Here is a 13,026-nt window from a genome sequence, read left to right as displayed (position 1 = left end):
GGCTAGTACAACAATGATTGTAACAGCATTGTTCATAATAGCCAAAAACTGGAAACACCTCCAATTTCCTTCAACAAGTGAATGGATAAATAAAATGTGGTACATCCATATCATGGAGTAGTATTCATCCTTAACAATGACTGAAGTACTGATTCGTGCTCTAACCTGCATGAACATCAAATTTTTTCAAACTATATTTTTTATTTTAGAGAGAGGGAGAGAGAAATGTGGGTAGATGTGAGCAAAATCGATTGGCTGCCTCCTGTGCGCCCCCTCCTGGGGAGCCAGCCCTGCAACCTGGGCATGCGCCCTGACCAGGGACTTAACCCGCACCTGCCACCTGCTGGGGACCTTTCCGTGCCTGGGAATGTCCACACTAGGAACATTCTTTTTTAAAAAAAAAAAAATCTTTATTGACTTCAGAAAGGAAGGGAGAAGGAGAGAGAGATAGAAACATCAATGAGGAGAAAGAATCATTGATTGCTGCATACCCCCCACTGGGGATGGAGCCCACAACCCAGGCATGTGCCCTTGGCCAAAATCGAACCTGGGACCCTTCAGTCCGCAGGCTGACGCTCTATCGTATCCACTGAGCCAAGCCGGCCAGGGCAGGAACATTCTTGATCCTCCTCCTGCAAAAGTTTCTCCAGGGCGGTGGCTTCTAGCCTGCACTGCACATTCATATCAACTGGGGTCTTATTAACATGCAGCTCCCAATGCAACCGACCAGGGCAGGACCCGAGAGTCTGCACGTCTAACAAGCTCGAGGTGACACAGGTGCTAGTGGTTAGCCAATGGCATGTGGTTCATAAGGTAAGAGTTTATACCTGAAAATGCACTTGTTGAGACATGGGTTCTATTATATATCTTTAATTTTAACCACGATGAGGAACTGCCAGACTATTTTCAAAAGTGGCCGCACTAGTGTGCGCGCGTCTCGCGAGAGGAAAAGCAATAATAGTACTCGGCACCAGGGCACACGCATTTCAAGGGACAGGCTGCGGACGAGGCACCCGGGAGGTCGGTGCGTGCAGGCCCGGCCGGGTCTCGCACCCGCAGCTCGAAGAGGCCCCAGCTCCAGGCGCGGCGGGTCGTGGAGGAAACGGGGAAAGCACCGCCGTGCGCACAGGCCTGCGGGGCGCTGCCGGCGCCGGTCCCGGGAAAGGCAGGCTTGCAGCCCGCGGCACTGCGGTCCGCGTTCAGGGCACCGCCTTGGGGACGCATATCCTGCGGCGCTGGGGGCCCCGCCCGGCCGCCGCCCGGATTTGCTGGAATCCGGTTCGTGCTCGCCCCCCCCACCCAGCACCGCGTGGCGCGCAGGCGCAGTGGCTGCTGGGGGTGCGGACCCGGCGCGAAGCGGGTGGTCTCCGCGGAATCGTGTTCCGGAGCCTCCGATCCTACCCTCTCCGCCAGCCCCGCGGCCCCAGCGAGGACCAGCTTTCGGAGCTGCCGGGCGGGAGCCGGCGTGTCCTCGCCGCGCGCGGTTGGAGGCTGTGCGCCTGCGGGCCGGGCCCCAGGGCGCCCTCCATGGCGGGGCCGCGGGTGGAGGTGGACGGCGGGCTCCTGGAAAGGGGTGAGTGCGAGCCCGAGCCGCGGGGTGTGGTGTGGGGTGTGAGTGTGGGGTGTGGTGGAAAGCTTGAGGGTCTCACCATCTCTCTTGTCTCCGCCCCACACCCTGCGCAGGGCGGCAAGATCCTTAGAGTGTCACGGGCCCTGAGCTGCCTCCGGGGCTCTCTTTGCGGGTGCAGAAGATCCGAGCCGGCCGCAGCACGCCCGGCCTGCGGTAATCGGGGCGCTGGGGGCGGACCAAGGGGTCTGGGGGCTAAGGGACAGGCCGTGGGAGTCGCGCTCTGGGGCCTGGGGGATGGCAGGGCCAAGGGGATGCCCGCTGGGAGACTGGGATGGGTGGGCTGGGGGCTGGGCGGGGGTGGCCGTGAGGGGCGGGCTGCGGAGCCTGGGCCTTGGGGATGGCGTGGGGCTGGGGACTCAGGAGCCGCCGCAGTGATGCTGAGAAGATCCGGGCAGCAGGGTCCCCGGGTGCGGGCTTCAGCCTGGGCTGTTAGCCGTGGCCTGGGTTGTTCAGTCTTGAAACCTCCAGGGGCAAACTTAGAAAACAGGCCCCCAACCCCCTCCCCTCTGACAGCTGTCATGGGGGTAGGGGGGCAGGACGGAAAGATTTCGTTTGGGGTGATGGGCACGATGCCGTGTGCAGATGATGTTTTGTTGACTTGTGCCCTTGAAACCTGCGTGATTTTGTGAACCATTGTCACCCCAAAACATTCAATTAAAAAAACAATCAAAAAGAAAGGAGGAAAACAGGGCCTGTGTCCTCTGGCTAGAGTTGTCTCGTTTCCTAAGGAGTTATCTTTCAAAATGCCTCCCCTCCTCCCGGGGCATCGCAGCTGCCTGGGGAGCTCGGAGCAGCGGGCAAGACAGGTGAGGCCGATGGGCCTGTGGAGCCAGAGGAAACCCCACTCTTTAAACAGCACATTTTCAAATCAGAACAGGAAGGGGCCCAGAGCTGGGTCCGTCTCGCTTTCATTCAGGCCACTAGGCAGCTGTGGTAGGACCAGGACGTAGGCTGCGTGCGGAGAGGGGGAACACGTTGCCCCTGGGCCTCGTCCCTGGTGTCTGGAAGCCAGGGATGCCATCCCATAAGGTTCGGGTGGATGCACCTGTTAGAAGAGGACCCAGGTGGAAGCCGGAGCGATTCCTCTGTGCGCATTTTGTGTGCGGTCCGTTGCCGTCGATCAGCTAGCTCTTAGCCTCTTCCTTTACCCACAGGCCATTTTGAAATGATTAAAAGGCAGTGAGTGAGCTGGTGAATATTCACTCCCTGTGCCAGAGTTCCCAGCACCCCCGTCACCAGCAGGGACATCCAATTCATGAAGGTTGCATTAGGCACATTATTGCTTTGCTGGGGCTGCCGTCACAACATCCCACAGGCTGGGCAGCCTAAAAACAGAAGTGTATGTTCTCCCAGTTCTGGAGGTCGAAGTTCAAGATCAAGGTGCTGGCGGGGTTGGGGAGGCCCACAGGGGAGGGTTCTGTCCCAGGCCTCTCTCCCTGGCTTGGAGGTGGCCACCCTCTTGCTCTTCTCACGGTCATCCTGCTGTACAGGCACATCCCGGGGGTCTCTCTGTGTCCTGATCTCCCCTTTTCATAAGGACACCAGTGAGAATGGATTACCGCCTTCACTGCCCCCTTTACCTTAATCAACTCCTGTAGGGGCCTGTCTGCAAATAGAGTCACCTTCTGAGGTGCTGGGGGTCAGGGCATCAGCGTATGAATCTCAGGGGACACAGTTCAGCCCCTAACAGGCGCCATAGACTATTCAGGGAAGGGCAAGGGGGAGTGGGGACACTTAGGCAGTTTTATTACTTTCCCTCTTTTGCATACTTCTAATTGACAGCATGTCAGTGTATGTGTTTATAGCTAAATGGTCTGGAAGGATCCCGTAAGATGACGCCTGCTAGCAGGTCGTCCAGGCGCATAAAACCCCCGCGGAAGGGCTGACCCTGGGAGGTGTCATGGCACGCGGGGCCGTAGGCAGTTGGAATGCACGCGTCTTGATGCAGTGTTTTGATCTAAAGGCCTCAGCACTTATCCGGACTGGAGATGATTCGAGACCTATGCGCCGGGCAACTGGAGGGAGCGGACATCGGCTCCACCGAGATAACGTTTACACCCGAGAAGATCAAAGGAGGGAGCCACACGGCCGACACCAAGACGGCAGGGTGCGTGGCTCTTCCTTCCTCCTAAGGCTGGGCGTTGGAGTCAGGCCCGGGTTCAAATGCCGGTCCTGCCTGCACCTGGGCACCGGGCTGAGCCCTTCTCAGTTTGTTTCCTCACTTTTTAAAGTGGAGATAACACACCTACCTTTGAGGGTTCGAGACTTTGGGGCACGTAATTGTTTATTAACTGCAGCTATTATATAGCTGGAATTTTCTCATGTGTATAGTATAGCATATTTGTTTCGCTGCTTTTTATTAATAGAAATTGCATATGTGAAAAAGGCTGTTTTCATGCTGTGTAGTCGTCCTCATCTCTGCCTGGGAGTATGCTTCATTCTTGACTCACAGCTATTACGAACCCTATTCTACTGCTTTTAGAATGAACTTGGTTTTCCTTTTTCCCATTGGAGAAATGGGTTTATCACATTTACATGTCAGGCCAGTTTCTGCGACTGTGTCTTTAAGATGGAGGATTTTGTCATTCAGTGACTGAAATGGCTTTTAACTTTAAACTTGAGGGCGTGGACCTGCTGTCCCTGTCCCCGTTGTCTGTGCTTCCGCCAAGGGGGATGTGTCAGTATCACCTTCTTGCGAAGCCTCGTCTCGAAGGAAAGTGCAGCTAAGCCCGCTCTGCCTTCCCCTCAGGAGCGTGTGCCTCTTGCTGCAGGTGTCCCTGCCCTGCGTCCTGTTCGCCGCGTCTCCCTCCGAGCTGCGCCTGCGAGGCGGCACCAATGCCGAGATGGCCCCGCAGATCGACTACACGGCCATGGTGAGGGCTTCCGAGGCTGCCGACACACCACGGTGACCTGTGCGCTCCATCTAAATGTATCCGAGTGGTTTTGTGCGCGTTCCTGTGTATTTCTTCACGGTGGGCTTATGTTTACCGTAGATTTCGTGTTGCGGCTTAGATAGGGTTCATGGTGAACCCTTTAAAAAGCTCGTGTCATTATTACACAAATTCTCTTACTTATTATACAAATCAGTTCTGGGACTTAGGATTTGGAAGAAAAAAAACCTCAAAACCAGAATGAAATACTATGTTTGACAAGTGTTGCGAGGAGGTGGAGAAAGTGGAACCCCTGTGCACTGCTGGTGGGAATCCAGTGTGGTAGCCGCTGTGGGAAACAATATGGAGTTTCCTCAAAAAGTTAAAAATAAAATGACCGCCTGATCCAGTAATGCAGCTTCTGGGTATTTGTCCAAGAGAATTGATAAATTAAGATCTCCGAGAGAGCTCGTGTTCATTGTAGTACTATCCATAATAGCCAAGAAATAACCTAAATGTATGTTATATTAAAAAAAAAGCGAGAAGGCGGAATAGAATCCTGTTCAGCAAAACCCTCTGATTCCTCGCGGAGCGTTACAGGGAAAGGGTTAGAAACAGCGCCTCCCGGGTAAAATGATCATTGGGATCAAGGACCCCGAGTTGCGATTTTTATTCTCATGACACAGACTTGCGCAGCCCTGGCTCATGAAATGTTAAACTTTCCACTTCAGCTCCACGCCCCTTATTTTATTAAAAACTGGAACTAGCCTACGCGTTGTTACGTCACTATAACCCCTCGTTACTAGCTCAGTCTCCGTGCTGGGCACTTGTGTCTAATAGATGCACTTGTTGAATCAGTGACTATTGGTTGTTAAGGCGACAATGCTCTCATTTTTCAGGTGTTCAAGCCAATTGCTGAAAAATTTGGTTTCAAGTTTAATTGTGACATTAAGATGAGGTAAGTTGCTTATTTCGCGGCCGTTGGACCCACCACTTATGGTAAAAATAGTGGAGAGGTCAGATGGCAGAGAACAGCGTCCTGGCACCCACTCTCCTTGTATGTCCTGTAGGGAATCACTGTGCTCTGTGGTTTGCCAACAGCAAGCAGCAGGAGCGGGGGCCTGGGAAGCAGCTGCCCGGGATACTCACTCGTTTGCGGGGAGAGAGATTTTCAGGGGGATTCTGCTCTGAGGCGCCTTCCTGTCTAGTGTGAGCTGGGCTCGGAGCGGATCCAGGGCCCCCACTGCGCCGGCGGCTGGACAGGGCCGGCGGGGTCACAGGAGGGATTCTCTGCACAGTCCCTCGGGGTGCTTTTCCAAGAGAAAGGCCACATTTCTTGCTGTGGCGCTGAAGTCTTGTTCCAATGTACCTTCTGGCTTCACTGTCCCCCTCTTTTTAAAAAAAAAAAAATTTTTATTAACCTCAGAGAGGAAGGAAGAGGGAGAGACAGAAACATCAGTGATGAGAGAGAACCATGGATTGGCTGCCTCCTGCACGCCCCCTACTGGGGGTTGAGCCCACAACCCGGGCCTGTGCCCTGACTGGGAATGGAACCCCGACCTCCTGGCTCATAGGTCGACGCTCAACCACTGAGCCGCGCCGGCCGGGCTCACTGTTCCCCTCTTCCTTTCCACATCCCGTGTGTCCTGATTATGCGACTGCCTGCTATTCCTTAACCCTGCTGTGCCTTCACACTTGCATGTCGTCGTTCATGTTTTTCCTCCCCTGCTCTCCTAAAAGTTGGAAATCCTGTATTTCTTTCCAGATGAAACTTGCAATTTCTTGTGTGACTTGTCCATGAGTTCATATGCACACCTCTGGTGTGGTCCTCACAGCCTGACTCCCGCTGTGTGAGGGGCCATCGCCTCCCCGACGGGGAGCGCCTCGTGGACAGGAGCCCCGCGCCCTCACCCGCGTGTTCTCAGCGTCTCCCGTCGAATCAGTTGTATTGGTGTTCAGCTCCTTAAACACATTCTTCACTGAGCACCTACTACACGCCACGTGTTGTTTTAGGCTCTGGAACGTGGCAGGTGCAAAAGAGACACGGTCCTACCTCAGGGTTTTATTCTGAAACAACCCTGGGCAGGATCGCCTCCTGCCGGGAGGGAAATGTCCCCCACCCGTCCCCCTGTCTGTCCCGCATGGTAGCCACTGGCCACATATGACTGTTGAGCCCTTGGAATGCGGCTGGTGCGACTGGGGAGCTGAGCTTACGTTTTATTTCATTGAAGTAGTCCCTTGGTGATGGAGGCTACCATATTGGGCAGCACAGATCCAAAAGGGGGCTTGGCAGTTTTAACCAGCAATTCTGTGGTTGGATATCATCCCCATGTTATTACCTGGTAAATATCGAGCTTTATTTGTGTCATGCCGTCAGGGAATGTGAGTGTTCGCCATGCTTTTTTGTAGGGGCTACTACCCAAAAGGGGGTGGTGAAGTGATTGTCCAGGTGTCTCCAGTGAAACAGCTGAACCCGATAAACATAACTGAGCGTGGCTCTGTGACGAAGATATCCGGGAGGGCTTTTGTGGCCGGCGCTTTGCCCTTTAAAGTAAGTCGTCCATTTTTTAAAAATTATTATTATTTTTTATTGATTTCAGAGAGGAAGGGGGATGGCGAGAGAGATAGAAACATCAATGATGAGAGAGAATCATTGATCTAAAGTAAGTCATCCAGATGTTCTTGGCAGTGTGTGAAGTCTTGATAAGTATTCTAGCAACTAAACTTAGAAATGATTAGAAGAATTAATTTGTTAATCTTTTTATTAAAATTTTCTTCTTACAATTCTGTGCTCTCTGCTCATGCAAGTCAAGCCTTTCTGTAACGCACATAGAAGTTGTTTGTCTCGAAGGTGTGAAGACAGTTGCCACAATCATCGTGAACTTGGTTTACTCTGCGTTTCTGTTTCGCCAAAACAGGTAGCGAAGGAGATGGCGGCGGCGGCCGTGAGGTGCCTCCGGAAGGAGTTCAGGGACCTGTACGTGAACATCCAGCCGGTCCAGGAGCCCCGGGACCACGCCTTCGGCAACGGCAGCGGCATCATGTGCGGCTCCGGGCTTTCTCCCACACCTGGGTTGAAATAACTGTCTCGTACACATGCAAGATTTGGAGGGTGGTGTGTTTGTGTCTTTTGTTGAAGTTTATAGTTTTAAGAAGATCTATTTTAAAGGGCATTTACACCTGAAACAGCTGTGCAGTGAATGAAGATGATTATTTTATTCCGAATTTTTTTCTGAGGACGGTTTGCCTTTATTGCATTGCAAGAGCCCTTTGTCTGTGTGGTGAACTTCGACGCCGACGCTCACCAGAAGTTGGCCTTTGAAGCTGATCTGGGAGAAATATTTCCCCTTGCTTTTCTGTACCTGTGTGAAGTCAGTTTACAGACGAATATTAGATTTGGCCAAGATCTTTTCGAAAAGAAATAGAGCCCCAGCTGGTTTGGCTCAGTGGATTGAGCGTTGGCCTGCGGACTGAGAGGTCCCGGGTTCGATTCCGGTCAAGGGCATGTACCTCAGTCGCAGGCTCCTCCCTGGCCTGGGCCCCTCCCTGGCCCTGGTCGGGGAGTGTGCAGGAGGCAACCAATTGATGTGCTTCTCTCACATTGATGTTTCTTTCTGTCTTTCCCTCTCTCTTCCATTCTCTTTAAAAATCAATGGAAAAATATCCTCAGGTGAGGATTAAAAAAAAAGAAGAAGAAATAGAAATGTAACTACTCTATTAATCTAATTAGGAGTTAGTGATTCGAGTGTTATAAAAATGCTTATTTGAGGTGTAAAAGTCTCTTTTGTGGGTATTTAAATGTTAAGGTCTTTTTCGGAGTTACTGCTAACGGGGTTAGAGTAAATGCGTGCTCTAGTGTGGTAACGCTGTCTGAAACCTAAAATGAAACTGAGCATCTCTCTGGAAAGACCTTCCCATTTAAGGTCACCCTTGACTGCTGTGCGGCGCAGTGTGGCTGTGGGGCGGCAACACGTCGTGCAGGACGGGACTTCCCGGAGGGCTCCCCCCACCTGGGGGTGGGTTGGCATCGAGGATGAGGGCCCTCACGCCTCCGTGAGGATGGAGAACGTCAATCACGCTGCTCTCCGCTGGAAGCACTCACTTTTGCCGCGTACCAGCCAGATCTGATTCTCCCCGTCGGCCAGCGGCCGCCCTGTGTCCTGGCATGTACGCGAGGGTCTCGGTGGCTCGGGCGCTCATGCTCTTCTCTTCCTCTGCAGCGTGGTGGCTGAGACGTCCACGGGCTGCCTGCTGGCGGGGTCAGCGCTCGGCAAACGAGGTACAAACGAAGGGGGTCCCCTGTGCCCAGCGCCAGTTAAACTCTCCATGTCTCTGTGGGAGGAGTGCTGGGTGGCAGGCTGAAAAGGGTACGGTTGACTGGTTCTGTTTTAGAGCCCATTACGTTTTCAGTCTTTCCCCCAGCTTTACGCTTTGAAAGATTTGAAACCCATAGAAGAGTTGCAGGGCTGGTGAACGCCCCACCTTGTTCTCACTGCCCGCCCCCCCCCCCCCCCCCGTCCTGAGCATCGAGCTGCAAGATCTCTGAAGATGGCAGCATCATCACAGCACCATCCTTACGCCCCAAGAAGGTGTCTGTCACCTACAGACATAACCATTGCACCAAAGTCTCTTAGTGCAATGTGGGGTTTTCAAAAATACTTATTTTTATTGATGCCAGAGAGGAAGGGAGAGGGAGAGAGAGAAACATCAATGATGAGAGAGAATCATTCGTCAGCTGCCTCCTGCACGCCCCCCACCCCCACTGGGAATCTAGCCCGCAACCTGGGCATGTGCCCTGACCAAGAATTGAACCGTGACCTTCTGGTTCATAGGTTGACGCTCCACCCCTGAGCCACTCAGGCTGGGCAGATTTTCTTGTTTTATTATCTTTTTTAAGCACTGACAGCATTTGGTCATCATGTCTGTTGAGTTTCTTTTTGCTACAGAATAGTCTCTTCACCATTTTCCCCCCCTTTGGTGATATTGACATTTTAAAAGTCCAGACCATTTTCTTATAAGATTTCCCACCTTTTGGGTTTGCTTGATCATCTTGTGGTTAGACAGTCATACGCCGAGTGCCCAGAAGGTTAAATACAGGAAAGCTCCTGCCCTGGAAGTCGCACTGCATGAGTGGAGAGGCCTGAAAAACGTCGTATCCGTGCTGACGGGGATCTGCGAGTTCAGGTTTTGGCCTCTCCGTTAATGCAGTTGTTTTACCCCGTGCCTGTAGGTGTCAATGCAGACAAGGTTGGCATCGACGCTGCGGAGATGCTCCTGGCGAACCTGAGGCACGGCGGGGCCGTGGACGAGTACCTGCAAGACCAGGTAGCGACTTCCGGGGCCAGCCTCGGGGCCTGTCGGATCTGAATGCTTGGTAGTTGCGTTGAGTGCACATGTTAATACTGACTGTCAGACCCCGGCTGTCAGGCCCCGGCTGGCGTGGCGCAGTTGAGTGAGTTATTAAAGTATTAGCCTGGAATTTGTTCCTCGGATTCCAGACCTGGCTGCAGCACTCGGCACGGCCGGTCACCCTCCCTCCTGAAATACTTCCTCCCGTGGTGCTGACACACTGTCTTCCTGTCTCAAGGCCATCTATCCAGTCTCTTTGCTGGCTCGTCACTGTTGACATTCCCATCATCTCACCCTGAGCAGTTAGGGAGCCCGAGGCTCGGGCTCACCCCTCTTTTCTGGGTCTGCATTCACTCCCGTAGTGACTCTGCCCCATCTCATGGGTTAGGTTCCATCTGCACTGACAACTCTCAGGTCTCCGTCCCTGGCCCCGCCTTGCTCCTCATCCCATCGCTCATGCCTGCAGCGCCTCCTCTCGGAAGTGCCATAGGCCTCTACCCGGACACGCCTGCTCCCACTGAGAAACCAGTGACTATTTCCAAGTGGCATCTTCCCGTGGCCCACCGTCCTGATAGATTTTCCTCCTGCCACGCTTTTCCCTTCTCCATCTCAAGTCAGCAGCCTCCCTTTAGAAACTGTTCCTCAGGCTCTTGACCAGTTTCTTAAGACGGTTTCCCTTACTGCCAGTCCCTTCCTTCCGGCCCAGGTCTACGCCACGCTCGCCGTAATTCTGAATTAGAGTGTTGATTTACCTGTTAGAAGGGTGTTCTTCTAGAGGGTGGAAGAAGCCTGTCATATGTAGACCAGCCCGTACAGATAGTTGGTCTGATTACTATGTCACCTTTCAGCAATAGTTTATTCTTAAGCATTAATTTTTAAAAAAATCTATATTGAGGACTGCTGTGGAACGGTTTGGTACCACACTATAGACTCTGGGTGACACGGGTTTTCTGTCATCTTCTTAGGGTTTCTGGAAACCTAAGGAAATAGGAATTCTTTCAGCTGCTATGATTTCTGGTATTTATATGTGGGAAGCAAGAGAATTTTAACTCCAATATTAGCCACTGTGTGAGATGTTTCTTCTTTACTCCTTTTCCATAGCTGATCATTTTCATGGCACTGGCCAACGGAGTTTCCAGAATAAAAACAGGACCCGTGACACTCCACACGCAGACGGCTATACATTTTGCCGAACAGCTAGCAAAGGTGAGCGTCCCAGCAGAAGTAGTAGCTGATTTTTATCATAGCCGGTTTGGGGTCAGATTTTAATAAACAGAAACCCAGTTGTCTTTATACATTTTATATTATTTTATAAAACTACATTATAAAGACTGTAGTAAGGTGGACATATGCTCCATGTTACTGAAAAAGGCAAGAAATGAAGCTGTGTGCATTAACTGTAAAAAGTGCAGAGAACCAATTTTAAGAGAAGAAAAAATACTTAAATGCTTAATTTAAAAAAAAATTATAAAATTAAAAGGACTCTGATGTTTAGCTACCCACCTGTTTAAGCTCATGGAGCTATGGGCACTTCCTATCACCTGCGCACTGAGCTCTCTCCTGGTTTCAGGCTAAATTCACGGTGAAGAAATCAGAAGAGGAAGGAGATGCCTCGAAAGACGCCTACATCATCGAGTGCCAAGGGATCGCGATGACGAATCCAAACCTGTAGGGGCTGTGCCTTGGGGACGGCACCGCGGCGACCTATCGCACTGACTCATGTCGTAAATACCGCAGGACGGCACTTCGGGAGTCCTTGCTAAAGGACCCACTGAAACTCCAGGCGGAGTAGAGTGTTCTAGATCTGCAGGGCCGCGGTCCAATTCGTCTGACTCAGAATGTCCCCCGGCACGTGGACAGGGAGCTGTCCGCCGGTGGGTGTCTGACAGCTGATCTCAGTGTGAACGTGTTGGTATAAAATCTTCTGTTCCCCCGGAGTACGTGTGCTTTCCTTTCTTACTTAATAAATGAAGTCGGGGATGTCGAGGTGCCCGTGATACCTGCGTGGTCTGATCGCTGCGCCGAGTCTCACGCACCGTGTGAATGGACCGCTCCCCGCTCACGCCCTCGCTGTGTCCACGACTCAGTGAGCATCGTCTCATCCTAACTCCACATGCCCTCTCCCTCGCCCTCGCCGGGCCTGGGGTAACACGCCGGCGCCGAACCTGTTGGGCGTGTTGTGAAAGCCAAACAAGGAGAATTGCAGGATGTGGGCCCCAGCTCTGTTACTGTTCCGCTCGCAGGACAAACTGGCTGTGTGTCTCGGAACACAGCGTGCCTTCCATCGCTCGGCATTCTCGCAGCACCGGGCGCTCCCACACTTACGTTACTTGGGAACCAGTTTGGTGTCTGAGCTAAGCGGGCTGAACTGTTCCGTCTGGGACTTCAACCCGTGATGATGAAAACAGTCCAAGACATAGATCAAACAGTCCAAGACATAGATCAGAGGGTGGCGTTACCACACATTCAGAAAGCGCTGAGCTGGTCTACATTTGTTATGCTTAACTGTACAGTAATTGAGGAAGGAAGGGAGGGAGAGAGAGGAAGGGAGGAAAAATAGGAAAGCAATACATGGAAAATGTTCAAGGCAGCTGACTAATGGGAATGAGGGCTCTGTGTACACAGGGGTGGGCAAAAGCCGGTGAAATCCCAGCCATCATTACCTAACAGATAAGTCCTAAGGACAGTAACAAGATAATAATGAATAATAGAGGAATAATACAAATAAATCATACAATAGTGAATAAATAATAATACAAGAATAAACTTTCGTGTACTCACAACTGTAAACCGACCTTTGCCCACCCCTGTAGATACTGCTGCTGCTTTCTGTTTTTTCCCCATTTTCCAAATCATGTAGTTGGGATAATACGTTAAGACGTGAGGCGATTGAAGGCGGTTTCTAGGCTGCGCTTCTGAAGAGCTGTGTCCTGGCGAAGACAGCCCAGCGCGAGGCGCCTCGACGGTCATCACCAACCGGCTGTCTCAGACGCCTGGGGACTGGCTGTGCAGCCGCCGGTCGGAGCCACTTGTCCGGCAGCGTGCACCAGTGTCTCAGGGCAGCCTACACAGATGCCGCTCCCAGGCTGCCCGCTCAGCCCCCTGGAATTCTGACGGGATAACTGGGGGGAGACCCAGGAGTCTCTATGTTTCTCAAAGGGCCCCGAGGCGAGCAAC

At 52.3% G+C, this 13,026-nt stretch overlaps 1 protein-coding gene across 4 annotated transcripts; it reads left to right on the top strand.

Moving 5' to 3' along the window:
- Window positions 1-784: 784 nt before the first annotated feature.
- RTCA (RNA 3'-terminal phosphate cyclase) lies at window positions 785-11,846 on the top strand. Of its 4 annotated transcripts, none has more exons than XM_023746183.1 (10): window positions 785-813; window positions 3,594-3,737; window positions 4,380-4,503; window positions 5,400-5,458; window positions 6,910-7,051; window positions 7,419-7,543; window positions 8,721-8,779; window positions 9,731-9,825; window positions 10,951-11,055; window positions 11,420-11,846. In XM_023746183.1, exons 1-10 carry the CDS (start codon window positions 800-802, stop codon window positions 11,519-11,521), a joined length of 969 nt encoding a protein of 322 aa, XP_023601951.1. In that variant the 5' UTR covers window positions 785-799; the 3' UTR covers window positions 11,522-11,846. The 4 variants fall into 4 exon arrangements, with proteins under 4 accessions (XP_023601951.1, XP_023601953.1, XP_023601952.1 ...); XM_023746185.1 differs by lacking the exon at window positions 785-813 and adding an exon at window positions 1,710-1,783 and having other exon boundaries at window positions 4,402-4,503; XM_023746184.1 differs by lacking the exon at window positions 785-813 and adding an exon at window positions 1,716-1,783.
- Window positions 11,847-13,026: the final 1,180 nt, after the last annotated feature.

The sequence above is a fragment of the Myotis lucifugus genome, unplaced genomic scaffold (assembly GCF_000147115.1).
Source record: "Myotis lucifugus unplaced genomic scaffold, Myoluc2.0 scaffold_633, whole genome shotgun sequence".
NCBI classification, from domain to species: Eukaryota; Metazoa; Chordata; class Mammalia; order Chiroptera; family Vespertilionidae; genus Myotis; species Myotis lucifugus.
This window is presented reverse-complemented; position numbering and strand designations above follow the sequence as displayed.

Coding starts and splice junctions, on each gene's coding strand:
- RTCA (XM_023746181.1), top strand. CDS start 2,972: ATGTTCTCCCAGTTCTGGAGGTCGAAGTTCAAGATCAAG. Junction 7,052..7,418: donor CCGGCGCTTTGCCCTTTAAA/GTAAGTCGTCCA, acceptor TCGCCAAAACAG/GTAGCGAAGGAGATGGCGGC. Junction 11,056..11,419: donor TTGCCGAACAGCTAGCAAAG/GTGAGCGTCCCA, acceptor TCCTGGTTTCAG/GCTAAATTCACGGTGAAGAA.